General features: G+C 33.9%; 1 protein-coding gene across 4 annotated transcripts in view; it reads right to left on the reverse strand.

Annotated features, from left to right (window-relative positions):
* Positions 1 to 18,498, reverse strand: part of LOC145242593 (uncharacterized) — a 237,560-nt gene that overhangs the window by 146,438 nt on the left and 72,624 nt on the right. For all 4 annotated transcript variants that reach the window (XM_080105699.1, XM_080105701.1, XM_080105700.1 and 1 more), the window contains exon 3: positions 10,298 to 10,383. In XM_080105699.1, the coding sequence (XP_079961825.1) occupies positions 10,298 to 10,383 (86 nt within the window). The remainder of the gene's footprint in view (positions 1 to 10,297; positions 10,384 to 18,498) is intronic.

The following is an 18,498-nucleotide window of genomic DNA, read 5'->3' on the forward strand; positions in this document are numbered from 1 at the left end:
AATATTTAATAAAATAGTGAAATTATAGTTGGACACTAGGCCTGGTCATTCCATTATAAAAGTACATACGTGGAAGGGACTTAACAAACCGACTTTACAGAAAACACTAAAGTTAACTCGCATGATGACTGACAATACAATTAATTTTATTGATGAATTGTTTTCCAGTAAATTTGATCGAGACTGATATATAAAAAAAAAAGCGTTCATACAAAAAAAATGTCCTAGATTTTATTTGGGATGGACTGGATGAACAGTTTTAACCTTTGGGATTTTTTTGGACCAGAAAATATGTAAGTTGAAAGTCCAAGAAACGAAAACGTACCATAAGACATCCCTTTGAAATCAAGCTGTCTATGTACAACAAAAGACTTATCAAATGAAGTGCATACAGCAAATCAAGATGTTGAAAAGAATAATGCATATAATTCGAAACGACGTCAAGAAATAACGCAGCTATGACAGAACAATTACATTTTGGACAGAAAATAAAAGCGTTGCAAACAGGGAAGCATCAAAATAAATTTATTTCAAAACACAAACAAAAATGTTTGAAGTTTTAAGGAAAATGCAACACACAATATAAAACTCAAACCCCAAGTAGAATTAACAAATACAAAAATCATCTGACTTGATCACAAAATGTTGCTATGTACAATCAGACACAAACCAAGAAATAAAATCAGACAGACAAAATCCAATGAAAAGTCAGACGAAAATTTACACAAATATGTAATAGTTAATATATTCAATAAGACCGTGAAATTTACATACAGGGAAGAATTATAACAAGTCTGCTTTGCAGAAAACATTAAATCAGCTCACACGATGACTGACAATAGAATTTTATTGGAGAATTATATTTACCAATAAATTTGAACAGGGTCATAAAAAATTGAAGGTGTACATTCTAAAAAAAATCTGAACACCTATTTGGGTTGAACTGGATGAACAGTTTTAAACTTGCGAATTTATCAGTCAGCATTAAACTTTGAGTATAATTAATAGAATAGAAAAACACCCTTGAATTAAAATGAATTATTACAAACATTGTAACTTATAAATAAATATAAAAATGCGATAGGTAAAAATAAAATAAATTATTTGAATTCCCATGTGTTGATGTAAATTTATATTTATATATACTTCATTATGATTCGATGAAGAATCTAAAACATTTATGATACATATGAAACCTACATGAACTTTTTTGAACATAAAAACAGTTTATTACAAAAACTGAAAAAATAAAAAAGGTACAATTAAGTAGAAAATTTCTGTTATTTTTAACAATGTTTACTTAGATAAAAAAAAAATGCTGCCTAAATACACATACACAATATATATATATAGAATACGAGATTTATGACATAATTAATGTTTTGTAATCATGCTCCAAAATTCAACATCAACAAATATTATTATGTACATATGTCTCGGAAATCTTTTAACAATTGCATTTTCAACACACAAAAAAAATCTTTATCAATTCCAAAATTAACAATAGGATTGTTAAATGATCACAATAGCTTTAACCTTAACCGCTAAATTTTACTTTCAAGTCGCCTTTCAAAAAGGAAGTATTTCTTACCCTCTTACGGCTTGTCAGCCCAACTGCTCTTCAAAATACAGGTGCTTCAGCAAGTGAATGAAGGGTTTGTTTATGTTCGTATGTTAGTTGTCACGTGTGGGTTTCATGATTAAAAACTGCTGACGCCTTACATGATAATATATATATATATACATATATATATATATATATATATATATATATATATATATATATATATATATAAGCTTCCTCTTCTTTTCTCTTCTGATGAGAAGCATTAAGCTTCAAAGTATCATGGTCGAAAGAGTTTTCTTCATAGTTCATATGTTTTCCTTATAGATTTGATGATCAAATAAAGCTTATTATATACAGGGTGTCCCAATAAAATGTATACACTCTTTAAATTATCTCAACTTGCTACATGAATATGCTATACCACGTTCCCAAAAGATGTTTAGGAATAAAGAATGGCACTTCCAGCAGAATGGAACACTTCCCGGCTATAATCATGACGTAAGAGCATATCTTGATAGTCACGTGTGAAACAGATATTTAAGATGAAGAGAAAGTATCGAGTATTGTCCACTCTCGGATTTGATCCCCCCCGTCCGATGGATTTTTCTCTTTTTGGGGGGACGGGGGTGGGTGAATGGTGGCATGTTAAATACAGCGTTCGCACCACAAAACGAGCTATAATGAATGAGATGAAAGCAACCATTGAAGGAAGATGTATCAACATAACAATTGAACTGATTAAGAACGTATTCGACTTAATTAGTGAGTGTTGTCATCTGTTCATGGACCACAATGGCCAATAATTTGAACACTTTCAATAATTAGCTGGTTTCTATATTTGTTCACAGTATTTTGATGTATGAAACTTTTCTTTCTTATAATAAATGTTGGTTTTATGGTCATTTAAAGAATGTATATATTTTTTCGGACACCCTATATATATATATATATATATATATATATATATATATATATATATATATATATATATATATACATTCCATGATTCTTTGAGGGTACAAAATTTATATAATGCAATCATGAAAGGAAGACGAAAATTCATGATTAATACGTTAAAATAAAGTCAACGTTTAAAATAAAGTTAACAGGGTGAAGAGAATAAAAGGAGAGAAACAATCGGGGAGTCAGCAGACCGGTTTCGCCCTCGCTTTATCAAAGCTGCATCGAGGGATTTGAGTGAAAAAAAGGAAAGACACGAATGGGAATCGAAATTATGTGCAGATAAAAATAACGTTGCATTACGTTATGTATGAGAAAAAAAAATTTGGGAAAGCAATTGAAATACAGCAACGTAAGAATCTTTGAGTAATATAACGTTGCTGTATTTCAATTGCTTTCCCTACACCCCCCCCCAGACACACACACTACATAACGTAATGCAACGTTATTTTTATCTGTACATAATTTCGATTCCCATTCGTGTTTTTTTTTTCTCTCAAATCCCTCGATACAGCTTTGATAAAGAGAGGGCGAAACCGGTCCGCTGACTCCTCCATTTTTTTTTTCTTTCTTTTATTCTCTTCCCCCGTTAACTTTATTTTAAACGTTGACTTTATTTTAACGTTTTAATCATGAATGTTCGTCTTCCTTTCATGATTGCATTATATATATATATATATATATATATATATATATATATATATATATATATATATATATATATATATATATACACACTGAGGAAGAGTGAGAGAAGAGAGGCTACTATTTTATTCATTAAAAAATGGAAATAGGTCATATTAAAAATGCTTGATAAATCTTTTCTACCTGTGAGTGTCAATTTCTTTTATTCTTTTCACCCACATATGCTGACTGTCTCTTATTCACATTTATCCAAACACTGTGAATAATTCTCACGCTTTCTCATCCGCCCACTTATCTTTAGATGTGCAGCGACTTCTTATGCCACCCCCACGCCCAATCAGTCTCAATTTACCAACGCAACGATATGCAACATTTCCGTCTATAATACGTACAGTTTCTTGTTTTGCTTTCTTTTTTTTTTTTTTAAATATTTCATAAAAAAGAAATTGAAAATATTTCCTTAAATCACAGCTAGACATTGACCGTTCAAAAATTTTTAGTTAACACTTCACTGTGATTAAACAAACTTATATGGCGTAATCACGTTGATACAACGATTTTCATTGGATCAGCGAAGTTAAGCAATGCTGAGCCTAGTCATTCCCAGATGTATGACAAGTTGAGAATACCAGGCGCTGTATGTAGGAGGATGTTGGCACTTTCTGAAAAGAAAATACGTCTTGTATCGGTGCTGTTTGAAATCCATGTGTGTAATTGCTTGGTTTAAGCGCAAAATTTAAGAAATGGAAAGTCACACATTTTAGAACATATATATATATATTTTTTTATGAATCTAAATGAGAAAATTTGAAAACCTGAAAATGTTGTGAAATAATTAAATCATTTTTTTTAATTGTTGTTGTTGTTGTTGTTGTTGTTGTTGTTGTTGTTGTTGTTGTTGTTGTTGTTGTTGTTGTTGTTGTTGTTGTTGTTGTTGTTGTTGTTGTTGTTGTTGTTGTTGTTGTTGTTGTTGTTGTTGTTGTTGTTGTTGTTGTTGTTGTTGTTGTTGTTGTTGTTGTTGTTGTTGTTGTTGTTGTTGTTGTTGTTGTTGTTGTTGTTGTTGTTGTTGTTGTTGTTGTTGTTGTTGTTGTTGTTGTTGTTGTTGTTGTTGTTGTTGTTGTTGTTGTTGTTGTTGTTGTTGTTGTTGTTGTTGTTGTTGTTGTTGTTGTTGAAGAAGTCCGAATTTTCGCCAATAACCTGACTTTATCAAGGAGAGGTCAGTTCGATTAAGTTTTTTTTCTTCTTTTTCTTCATAATGTTGTTATAATTATTGTTTCAAATATTAATTTGATTATGGGAACACTTAGGTACGTTAACTAATTTAGCTATATAGTTTGCATAGCTAAGCCAAAAAGAAACAGCCCACTAGACTTACAATACACAACCACTCTGCTAAACGACATCATGGTACGTAAGAAAAGAAAAAGGGAAAAAAAATATATATTGTATTGTTTTTTAAAAAAAATCCTGATGAAGGCTTTTTTATAAGCTGGAAATTTGAAACTTTAAATAAATAAATATCTGTTTATAAAAAATACAAATTCGCACGTGATCGTTCTTTCTAATCTAACATTTTAAATTCCATTGTCCCCGTGCTTCTTAAAAGTGGATTAATACTTATACTAGATTATTATTAGTTTCAAATATTAATTTGATGATAGAAAGACTCAGATATGTTAGCTAGTTTAGCTACGCAGTTTGCATAGCTAAGCTAAAAACAAACAAATTAATATTTGAAATAAAAGATTAATATTTGTAACAAATAATAATTTGTTTCTTTTTCGCCCAACTATGCAAACTGCATAGCTAAACTAGCTAACGTGCTTGCGCCTTCTCATCATAGGATACCAGTCTTTTACACTTATATAGTAGAAGTGTGCATTGTTTGAGATGAATAAAAATGAGGAGGGGGGTAAAAAGAAAACATGGAATTTGATTGGTTGGTTGGTTGGTTGGTTGGTTGGTTGCTTTACGGCATATCAACCCTTTTCAGGTTATTTAATGCCGAATCGCAGTGATTTTGAAGAAAAAGTTTTAATAGAATATATTTGGGGGTTTTTTTCAAGTCGGTTTCTATTTAACCCATAGTTGGGACCCTAACAGGTACTACCACTCCAGGTCAGAGTGGACCTAGGACCAATGGCAATTAAGGAGTGGCTCCACACTCCCCAAAGCCCACAAGCTGAGGCCTCCACATCGAATATAGTTTAAGGTCATATCCAGGACCATGGAATTTGACTATTTTTGGTATCTGAAAACTTCATGTACACAAGAAATGCAGTGCGCAAAAAGTGTAAGACAAAGGAGATGGATGAGAACTCAGATGTGGAGAAAATATATTTGGATGGCAGAGTTATTAAAGTTGTTCAGAAGTTTTGTTACAAAGCATTGGAACAAAGCGTTAGAAGCGAATGGGGTAAATTCAAGGAACTTTTATCATTACTAATCAGCAATTGTCAACCAAAGCAATTTTACTACTAATCACTATAGATCACTACTTATTGCTGCATATATATATATATATATATATATATATATATATATATATATATATATATATATATATATATATCTGCATGCATATATATATATATGCATATATATATGCATATATATATATGCATATATATATATATATATATATATATATATATATATATATATATATATATATATATATATATATATATATATGTTTACTGTTTTTGGGGGAAAGAATTCCAACAAAGTGCTCGATTACAAAGAAACACCTTTTCAATATAAGAGATTGATATTTATTCATTTAAAATTGTACAGAAGGTCAGAAAAACATTGGTACCGTCGGTTTCAAGCCTAATATAAGGGGGGGGGCAGTTAATGGTAAATCGTAAATAATGTTAGGCTCTCGTCAGTCATGTTGTTTTCTGTATTTATGTATGCGGTCCTACCTTTTCCTCAATACAGAAAACAACATGGCTGACGAGAGCCTAACATTATTTATGATTTACCATTAACTGGTTCCCCTTATGTTAGGCTTGAAACCGACGGTACCAATGTTTTTCTGACCTTCTGTACAATTTTAAATATATATATATATATATATATATATATATGAGAATTTGTGTGAGGACAATTCTCAACTTAATATACTCAACGAAATTCAGACATGTAGAAAACTTTTCATTCAGAAAAAAGAGCTGCTAAGGGGTTAAAAATATGTTCGAGGAGGCAGTGGATTCCTTATGTTAAGAATAAGCAGGCTCCAAAACACTTTTAAAGGATCGTGTCAAGTTGGCCTAATGGTTATTGCACTTGATTCATTGCCTTAAGGTTTTGGTTTCGATTTCATCTCGAGTATTTTTTTTTTTTTACTTACAAGAAGTGAACTGTTTAGATGCAGCAGACACTCGACTAGTTACAACAACTGCCGACGATTTCCCGGGCGGCCTGCTAGTTTACAAATAAATATATACATGAGTAATAATTGGGAGTGGGAAGCTCTATAAACACCCAAAAAGAATGAAAAATTAAGAACCAAACAAAATGCTGATGGGGCAGGTTGGTAAGACACTCCCAAACCTTTGCTAAGTGACACTGTTTTCTGGGTCAACGGAAAACAAGCAGGTCAATCTCTAAATGTGAATCGGAGCAAGTCTTTTATGTTTTAGCCCCCGCCCCACTCTTTTCTTCAAACTTGGAATGACATCCCTCAATTCCGTATTATCAAATAGTATAATGTTGATTTTATTTGCTGGGCCCTTCTGCTTGTGCAGTGATAAAACTTCTCAAATGCACTTGTGATGTTAGGTTTTATAAGGTGTTTATAAGTTTGTTCAAGATCGAACTGTTCTATCTTTAATTGGATTTTTTCGATTATCGATTAACGATTTTCAATACTCATCAGAGACACTCTGATACAAAACCTATCTATGAACATTCCCAGATACATAGAGTATATTTGTGTGAAAATTTCATAAAAGTCGTCCCAGCTGTTTCGAAATCCATACGAAACGAACACACACACACACACACACACACACACACACACACACACAAAGCGCCTTTTATATATTTACTAGAAGGGAAACCCGACGTTGCCTGGGAGTGAATTAGGATCAACAAATGTTCCACACTCCCATATTTTTATTGACATTGAAATTTTATAATCAGTGAAATCGCTCATTTTTCAATGAAATCGATTAATTGCTGTAGTTGGGAAAACATCACGGTGTACTGGGAGAGTGGGAGGAAGCTTCACATACCTCCCTCCACTGAAATGGTCCCCAATTCATTTTAGTCTACATTGCACTGTAGAGAACTTACTGTTAATGTTATAAAACTGTTTTTATATAATGGCTTGAATTAAAGTTTAAAATGCAAAAGTCAAGTATCATGGTTCAATCGTGCTCTAAACAGAAACATTTATTTCGAATGCGCCCTTGTCATATCAAAGAACCTATGGTTAATTTTATACGCTAGGCCCTTTTGCTTGTGCGATGATAAAACTTATCAAATACACACCATGAGGTTAGGCTGTATAATGTGGTAACTTTGATTAAAATTGGACTTTCTTCTTTGGTCGATTTTTTTGGATTATCGATTTTTGATACTTATTAGAGGTATTCTGATAAAAAAACTTATCTAAGAACACTTCCAGACACATACAGTACATTTGTGTAAAATTTTCAAAAAGAAAATCGACCCAGCCGTTTCAGAGTCCATAAGACGTGGTTGTTTCTTAAGATTAATTTTTGGCTTTTATTATTTAAAAAAAATACAATTTCGGGCATATAGCACCCTCAGCTGGTGCATATATGACATAATTCAACAGGTCCAATTTTCAAAACTGTATATCTTAAATTAGGCTGTAATTCGGCAACAAACATAACAAACATCCAAAAACGGCAGCCTTCAATTGCACAGGTTTTTCTAGTAAATTAATTACTTAGCTCTCATCTCCAGAACTTATACAGATTAGCTACCCACTGAAAACTCTTTTTCATTTCCAGAACTAATATATACTTGTATTTATATATATATGTATATATGTATATGTGCATATATATATATATGTGTGTATATATATATATGTATATGTGCATATATATATGTATATATGCATATATATATGTATATATGCATATATATATATATGTATATATGTATATATGCATATATATATATATATACATATGTATGTATATATATATGTATATATACATATATATGTATGTGTATATATATATATGTGTGTGTGTATATATGCATGTGTGTGTATATATATATATATATATATACACACACACACATATATATATAATAGTACAACAAGAGTATGAAATGAAGACATAAAACTATATATAGGTAGATATAGAATCGATCATTTATTGAATAATGGAATACAAGCAAAATCTGGGGGATAGAAGGGACTATATAGTTTTGTGACTTCATTCCATACTCTTGTTGTCCTATTGTATAAGCTCCAATAATAATTGTTGAGCTTGGCATTATCTAGATAAGTCTCCTCTTGTGGAATTGAACTCTCTCTTTTCCTCTTACGCATTAAGCTGTATATATATATATATATATATATATATATATATATATTGTATTTTGTGTGCAGAAAGTTGTTAGATGAGACAAGTCATTGGTACCGTCGGTTTCAAGCCCGATATCAAGCTCTCTTAAACCAATACTCATCTCTTTGAGAGATGAGTATTAGCTGAAGAGAGCTTGATATCGATATCTAAAACGGTCCTAATTATCGGGCTTGAAACCGACGGTACCAATGACTTGTCTCATCTAACAACTTTCTGTACACAAAATACAATATATAAATACGCTCTTATTTTTTCGGATTTTCCTTTTAATTGAGCACTCTGCTGGATTTCTTCCCCCCCCCCTCCTCCCAAAAAAAACTAATCATATATATATGTATATATATATATATATATATATATATATATATATATATATATATATATATAGTTATAATGGAATAATTTCAGAGGAAATCCGGGTATGAGAGCTCAATGTGGTAAACAGAGCAATAACATAAAAATATAACACGGAAATTGCATAATTGTCGATGCAATAATTTATTTCAACCATAAAATACCATAAGGTTGAAATAAATTATTGCATCGACAATTATGTAATTTCCGTGTTATATTTTTATATTTTATATATATATATATATATATATATATATATATATATATATATATATATATATATATACTCTTCTGTATAATGCCAAAACGTAGAGCTTTTACCGCAAGCATATAAATCAGCTTGAATCCTTCTATATGAGATGTCTGCGTTCAATTTGCAATGTTGGATGGCAGGATCGTGTTCCAAACAGTGAAATCACTGGTATTGAATCATTTTTGATCGGGATACAACTGCGGTGGTCGGGTCAACTTGTGAGAATGGATGACTCAGGAGTTGCTAAGCAACTTTTTTTATAGGCAACTGACAAATTATTGCCATCCAATAAGGCGTCCCCTGCTTCGTTACAAAGATAAACTAAAAGACAAACTAAAGCATTGTGAAATTTCTCTGAGCTCCTGGGAGAGTGCAGCAGGGGATCGCAGCGAATGAAGGAAGATGTGTTTTCTAGGGACCGGAGAATTTGAACATAACCGCCTTCGTCATAGAGACACCTTTCATGCAAATATAAAGGCAAAGCACCAAGAAAATGCACAAAAAAATGAATATGCATGCCAGTGTGGTTTCGAAGCACAAAGCAAAGCAGGGTTATCTGTCCACTCGAGAAGACATCTTTGACCGATGAGCATATGCAAGTTCACCATCTGCGGAGGAGTGTGCCAGACGTCTGCAAGATTGTAATCATACATGTGGTGTCACAGAGCTTAAGAGCTGTTAAAAATTGCATACTGAACCCTCATTCATCGTCTTTGATGACAGAATCCACTATACATATATACACGAATATGCAACTCATCAGAATGGCTAATGATGATAGCCCAAATAGAGTCATGAAGAAGTATCAAACAATGAATGTGCAAATTCAAGTAGAAAAAAAAAATTAGCAGAGATCACTTATGACACTGCAACCTTAAATCAATGTGTTAAGTGAAAAATCTTCGAAAAGTAAGAAAGAAAAGAAACATAAAAATTTACCTGGACAGAAAGATTATCATGATCCATATCACTAAGATAGACAAGAAATTCTAGACGTCCTTCTGCAGGCTCCACCTCTTCAAGATCTACAGGAACAGAAAAAAAAAATTTATAATGCGATTCCGTGTTCAATTGAATAATTAATTTATCAACTGAATTTTATGAAATACAAGGAAAATATATATATACTAGCAAAGATACCCGTGCTTCGCACGGAGCTTTGTTGCGCACTCGGGTACCAAAATCTGTGGGCACCTTTCCAGTAAGTTGATGTTGTAAGAGCAACGATTGTATAAGGTGATTAACATTTTAACTACCTCTTGTAGTGACTGAAATTCAATCAGGAACTTCACAAAACATTTTCATCAAAAGGAAGGTTACTTGATGTTACATAGTAAAATTTTTCATTGAAGTAATTTTCAACTCTTGCTTAAATTTTATCTTGCACATTCAATACTAAAAACTTACCACAATCAGATCATGTCAGTTTTTCCTCATATCCATTTCTCGAACTTTTCACTGAAGAGCCTCAGGGTAAACTACATTTCTGCTGCTTTGATTTGGAGCCAGAATGTAGAGTTTTTCTGAACTTCCTGTCCGGCTGATGGAGATGTAGAACATACCGTGACTGAAGCAGTCTGATGTCAAGTCTACGCCAATGGTGTTAAATGTCTGACCTTGACTTTTGTTTATGCTCATTGCAAAACACACCTTCACAGGAAATTGGAGTCTCCGGAATTTAAATGGAAGTTCTGAGTCCGATGGAACTAAGGGGATCCTTGGCAGTAGAATGGTTTCGCCTTTGTAGGGACCACAAGAAATGGTGGCCTCAAGTACATTGGTGTGCAATCTGGTGATAACACATCTGGTTCCGTTTGTTGTTTTTGGCGGTTCCAAGGATCGAAGAATCATGATTGGCGATCCAATTTTGAGATTTAAAATGTGTGGAGGCATTCCAGATATCTCCAAAGAGTTTAAAAACTCCACAGGGTAGTGAACAGCTTCATATTCATTAGTAGCCGAATCAACTGACTTGTATTGCTTTGTGTCTCCTGGAAATTCATCCATTATTGAATTGTTCAAATGATTCACATTGCTGTTTAATGGCGAAATAATAGCCCTCTCAGCAAGCCAATCCGGTGATTTTCCATTGTTTTGCAGGTCTGGGTACACTTTGTCTTTCAGTTGCTTCTGATTACCGACACATTTACCAAGCGCAGTTGGAATCTTAATTGTGTCAGGTGAAGAAGTGATAGGAAACTGACCATTACCGATTTGGAGAAGCAATTTTGAGAAGTCTGCTGCAGCTGTGTTATCAGAGATATAGGCTCTCATATTAGTAGTCAGTCTCTTCACTATAACGTGCCTCCAGAGATAGGATTGTTTCAAACTTGCATTGACAATGTTAGCCCTTGTGCCATTTTTAACCACTGGGAGGATTTGACGGAAATCACCGCAAAATAAGGTTGGAATGCCACCCATGGGATTCTTGTTTCCTGTGATGTCTTGCAGTGTTCGGTCAATTGCTTCATAAGCACTCTTGTGCGTCATTGGGGCTTCGTCTACAATGATTGCAGAGGTGTCTCTAATTACATTTGCCAAGGCTGAGTTACCAGTAATTTTGCAAACTGGCTGATCCATTCGATGAGTATCCAAGGGTACTTTAAAAGTGCTGTGAAGAGTGCGGCCACCTTGTAGTAGAGTAGTAGCAATGCCACTGAATGCTGTTGCAAGCACAATCTTTCTCATGGATCTAATCTTTGCAAGGATCAAATTGATTACAAAAGTCTTGCCCGTACCACCTGGAGCATCAAGAAACATCATGTTTTTGTTCATTTCACCTTGTGCTTCCAACATTGCCATGAATGAATTGTAAACTTCTCTTTGAGAATCGGTCAGTTTTTCTTGCATATTTTCTGCTTGTAGGGAAAGTTCTTCAAGATTATAAGTAACTTCACGTTGATACTCTCTCGCGAGTCTTTCATCTCTCCCTTGCGTTGGTGCAGGTAATCCATAGCTTGCCAATGGTTGACCGCACATAAGGAGAACTTTTTCTTCAATTAGACAAAGAGTTTTATTGTAGATATCCTCATTAAAATCTGCTTCTGGATTGTTAACTTCTTGCCTGTATCTGTGAAGAATGTCTTCAGATATTACATCACGAAAAGCCATCCAGATCTCAAGAGGATTTCTTGGCTCACAGGCTGTTAAAATTATCACAAATAGGCTTTGCAAATTTGAAGGTGATTGAGTGGCACTTGCCTCTCCTACTGCTTGATGCAAGTGATGGTCATTTTCTAGAAGGCCTCGAGCAAGGCACGCTGCTCTGTATGTTTCAAACACCTGACCATTGTATGCTCGCAAATTTTGAAATGAAGTTGGACCAGCAACCTCATTGAGCAACAGGCGTAAGAAATAACACTCCCCTGCTTTTGGACTAATCGTGTAGATTCTCCCAATGCATGGTGCCTTCCATACATCATCATTTTCAGTACCTTCAACTTGTACCCCACGCATTCTTCTCATCCATTTCTTTGTCGATTTGTTCCAAGTGTAAAACTCAGGGACTTCTACGTATTTGAGACCCCTTGCAAAGTCATCCTCATGGCAGAGTTGAAAAAATGCTGTCAAAGTTGTGGCAGGCGGTGGACCTTGGGTTCGTTCCAGAGCAGTATCAGCTGAGAACATGACACGCTGCCCATTTTCAAGATGAACAGAAAGTTGTACAATTGGGGGGAAATGTTCATGGATGGGATGTTCCAATATCCTCCAGGCTGCCTCTGAACTGCCGACATACCTTGCATTCTGGAACTGCTGGATATCATCCACAATGTGACTTTGTACTTGGCCTTGTTGGTTAGCTGCTCCATCAGTTCTTTGTAGTTCAAACACTGCTTGATCACATCCTTTATTCACGTATTTGAGGACATATTTGATGCTTTGGATCGAGCTGCAAATTTCTACGTTAATGTGAGCGTTGAACTGCTGAAGGAGGACCTTGTTGTACGGAACAATCCACTGGTTTGTTATTTCTTGATTAACATACCGACCATTTCTACGTTAATGTGAGCGTTGAACTGCTGAAGGAGGACCTTGTTGTACGGAACAATCCACTGGTTTGTTATTTCTTGATTAACATACCGACCATTTCTCTTCATCCTTATTGTACCAGTCTGGCCTCCATCTTCTGGTTTTCTTCGCCTGTACTTGGGGTAAGAGTCTTGGCCTTGCTCGGTACACTGAAGAAATTCTTTTGGGTATTTTTTGGAACATTTGTTGTCAATCATACATGGACAATTTGGATTAAATGGTCCACAAGGTCCATGCACCATATGTGCCATCACTTTAGCATGAAGATCAGATATGCAGAGATCCATTTTTTTCTGGTAGAAGTTTGTCCTCTGGGGCCTGCCAGGTGAGGATGTGTGCATGCGGCAGTCCTCTTTTTTGATATTCAATACTGTACAGGAAAGCCCTCAACCTGCCAAATCCTCCCTTTTTAATAAATTCAAGTAACTTTTTTAGCTTCTGCCTGAAAACCCTGGCAACAATATCTGGACGATCCTGAGGGTCTTGCCCTTGAAGACAATTTTCTGTAATTTCTGTCCACTTTGGATTTGTTGTGAACGTGATGAAGAGGTCGGCTCGGTCCATTCGCCGAACATATGCCATGGCATCACTTTGACGCTTAAACATGTATCGAGGGCCTCCTGTATAAGTTGCCGGAAGTACAACTCGTTGACCAAACTGTTCTGGATTCCCATCCTCCCTAAGAATTGAATCTCTCAAGTTGCTATAATTGTCAGCTCTCAGGGTCTGTTGCTCACGCCTCAGGAACTGTAAACGTTCTGTTTCAATCTTGCAGTACACATCCACCAGCCATTGTTGAAATAGCCTTCGGTACCAGAGAAAATAGTTTCCAGGCCGAGTCATTAAATGGTACGAATAAAATTGCTGTTGGGTAACTTTTTGCCCATTGGATGCCTTCATGTAGATGTTGTAAGATGGAGAACCATAGGGGTACATTAACGGGTACATTAAAGTATCGTAGAGGGGATGTAGTTCGGAGATCCATTTTAATGTATTATTTCTAAAACGCAAGACAATATCCCGGTTAGCTGTTGGTTCATTCCCCATTAATATTCCAATCTCATACGTTGTTGTTGGAGCATTGAATCGCCGTGGATGCTCTTCTTGCGGCCTTCGGTCTTCCCTTATGACAACTTTATGTTCTATCAAGTGTTCTTCTTCAATCCTCTCCTTTGTTGTTTTCAGCTGACAAATAAAGCTGTTGTTCTCATGTAAAAATTCAGTCAGACTTTGGAGAATGTCTCTATTGAGTCTACTGTCACGTCCCCGATTATGTAGTTCCTCTTCCAGACTATCCAAGAAGTAGACTTGAATAAACTTTGCTGTTTCATCTTCAGGTGGTAAAAGACTCCCAATCTGGTGGCAAACCTGGCCTCGAATTCTAAAAGAAGGATTCCACCCATGTACTGCTGCAATTTTGTGACCAAATGATGTCACTGCAAAACAATTGTTATAACTGCGTAGATTTTGCAGAAAATCTTTAGAGATGGGACCATTGCCGGAGAGCAAATCTTGAAGCAACTGAGGCAGTGGTAGAAAGCTATCAAGCACAACTTTGCCAGAAGAACAACAACAACCAGGGGTTTCTCCTTTAAATTTTACAGCTGAGCAATGTTGACATACTTTGTCCATTTTTCCTATATCAGCTGTAGTGAGAGAGTCATTTTTGTTGTAGAGCAATCCTTTTCTATTGCAGTGTTCTATTTCATGGTGTCTTAAAGCAGTCATTCGTTGTCTAGCTGCCTCGTTTTCTGTCAATTGCTGGGGCAAAGTCATACTCTCTCTCCATGCAGCCTCTCGTTGTTGCCCTTGGTATAGGCGAAAGCTTCGTTGGGTTTCCGATTCATTCTAATGTCGTTGAGCCACTCTCAACTGACCTTGTGTACGTCTACTTACCTCATATAATTCATTCGATCGTAATATTGCTTCTCTTTCCAGTGCATATCTTTGCCTTTCTTGAATTTCATCTTGTGATGAATTTAACCGCCTTACAGCATGTCTAGTTCTGTTAGCTTCACGTTGGGTTTCTCTTTCCAAATCTGACAGTCTTGCTCTCCTTTCTCTTTGACGTATCCTGTTAAGTTCTAGACGTCTTTCTCTATCTGAATTGTTTTAATTGGAGCGAATTGCAGCAACTCTTAGTCTATTAGCTTCCAATCTTTCCATTCTTTCTTCCTCACTTTCGTTTCTACTTCGTTTGGGTGGCATAATTTCGGTTTTAAACGGAATTGTTTAACGATATTAATGATTGTAAATTAATTAAGCGTAAAGGAAATGTATACTAACTGAAATGGACGAACTATAAATAATATTTCTGAATAGTACAATTATAAACAATTATATTGTACCTATTGAATTTAGGAAAACTCGTCCCGGGAAAACTCGTCTCGGGAAAACTCGTCTCGGGAAAACTCGTCTCCGGAAAACTCGTCTCGGGAAAACTCGTCCCCTTTCGCTAGGTAGGAAAACTGGTCCCTTATTGAATAAATATCGATTGAAAACACATTTTATGATCGTTCTTGAAGGAGATATTGTTTTTTAAAATAAACTATAGCCCCCCCCCCCATAATATTTTTTAAAAAATATTTTTACTTGTTTAATGTTTTTTTTTTTTTTTTTTTTTTTAAATAAAATCGATTTTTTAAGTGTCCGTTTTCTACCTAACTGGCTAAGTTCTTAGTGGTTTAACTTATTTTAAAGCGTTTATTATGTTCATACAAAGTTAATTACAAATTTTTTTTGTTCTTATTTTAACGATGTTTTTTGGAGTCATAAAAACAATAAAAAAAACAAAACCCAAAAATTAAAAAACAGGGAGCGATTCGATTCTTCGTTACGCTTTTGGTTTTGTTTTTTAATTATGATAGTTTTTTGTTGTTATGTTTTTGTTTTCTGTCATACCAAATGCACTCATGCGTTATTTAAAATTATGATTTTATCAATTATCAACATTTATTGTCGTCCTGTCAAATTTTGCAAAAATTAACTAATAAATTAAAAGCGAAATATTTTTTTGGCGCGAGAGATGCCATGTGCTAACAATCTCTCGTTAACTCATTTTTAATTTTTTAAATTTTTACTTCAAAATTCTAAAATCAATCATTAAGAGAGAAAGTAATCACTAAATAAATTTATTAATCAATTTTATTGAAAACTCCGCTATCGTTTATCAAGAATCTTTTTAATTTCATTTTTTGTTGGTTGTTTTTCGAAGGGAGGTTTTATCCCCCCCCCCTCTCTCTCTAAATTATATTTCAAAAAATATTAAAATTTATTATTTTCTTTTTAAAACCAAATCTCCCTCAGTAATTTCTTTAATTTTCTATTTTTTTTAGCGATTATCAAGACCCCCTCGTTCTCCCGTAACACTCGACCGACATGTTTTTTGTTTGTTTTCTGTTTTTTTTTTCTTTACCAAATAAACGATTCAAAATAAATTAAATAAACAACATAGTCGGCGAGGTAGAAAAATCGATTTTACCCTTTTATAAGCAACAGTATATAAGTAAATTATTTTCATATTAATATAAAAAAAAATATGCGGTCTCGTTTATGAACATAATAAACGCTTTTATTAAAAACACAAAAAAACATTAAACAAGTAAAAATATTTTTTTTTAAATATTGGGGGGGGGCTATAGTTTATTTTAAAAAACAATATCTCCTTCAAGAACGATCATAAAATGTGTTTTCAATCGATATTTATTCAATAAGGGACCAGTTTTCCTACCTAGCGAAAGGGGACGAGTTTTCCGGAGACGAGTTTTCCGGAGACGAGTTTTCCGGAGACGAGTTTTCCCGGCACCTACCTATTTACTATGCCTTCCCACGGGACAGAGTTAGACACCAGGGTCGTTTTTTAACGTGGAGAAAAGGTACAAAAATAAAAATTGTCTCAGTCGTGAAGGATTTCTCCTCCACCGAAAGAGAACAAGAAAATGAAGTGCAGCATCTGAGGAACAGATACTACACTTTGATCTTGACCAAAAGGAATGAATAAAAGCGACCTACGTGTGACTCATTACTTCCGGGTGTAAACGTCACAGTCTAAAAGTAATAATTAAAAAAAAAAAGTAAATGTAAAATAAATGTGATACCAACTTAGGTTAACTAAGTAAACAGTACAATTAAAACAGTTCTATTAAAACAAATAATTACTAAGATCTAGGTAATTGTTAGTCTCATTGTTATGGTTTTAAAGAAAAAAATGTGTAAAAAAAGTTCTGCTTTTGTGAGTACGTGTATTTCTTTTAAATTACATAACCTTTTTATTTTATTATTTATATCTCTTTTAAATTTATATATTTTGTTAGTAAACTGGAAGAAATTCAGTTGAATAAAACCTTGTTCGTGTTCTTTACATTAAAACTCATATTTTTTATAAAAGGTTCATCCGGTTTAAAGAAAGCACTAAGTTTAAATAAGACTGGAAATAACTAATTCAATATATAAATAGAAAAATGAAATAAATATAAGCTTTAAGTCTTAAGATAGTAATAATCAAAATGTAATAAATTATTTGTAGTTCAAATCTATGATAAGACAGGCTTTCGAAATAGGCTCGACCAGAAAGATTAAATTGGAACGAAATTATAATCTCCGTGCCATTTTCAAAACAACCCCACAAAAGTAACGGTATCCTGCAGTTGGTTAAATGACAATGATTGTAAGAAAAATGTAAAAGAAAATGCGCTTATCTGTTTATTTTGACCTGTTTTATTCAATTAAAAAAAATTGGCTATAACTGGAAGAGAGCGTTATGTTTTGGGGGTTGTTTAAAAAATAGAATGGAAATAAAGTTAGTTCCGTTTTAATTGTCTTTAATTGCGGCAAGCGCTAACAAAATCGAAAAATCACTGTTTACATTCGAAATGTTAACTTTTATAGGTTTACAGGTTTGCTGACAAGGCTGGGGGTGTTTAATACAATTATTTTACTAAATTGATTTTTTTCATTTAAAAATAAAATTATTTCTTTTTTAAAATTACGATAGTTGAATTGTATTCTTTCAATTATATTGGCAAGTAAAATATAAACGATTAAAACGGAACGAAATTGAAATTTCCATTACATTTTCAATACAATCCCAAAACATAAAGCTTTGCTCGCCA

This window comes from Euprymna scolopes, chromosome 21 (assembly GCF_053919585.1).
Source record: "Euprymna scolopes isolate OS-2025 chromosome 21, ASM5391958v1, whole genome shotgun sequence".
Taxonomy (NCBI): Eukaryota; Metazoa; Mollusca; class Cephalopoda; order Sepiida; family Sepiolidae; genus Euprymna; species Euprymna scolopes.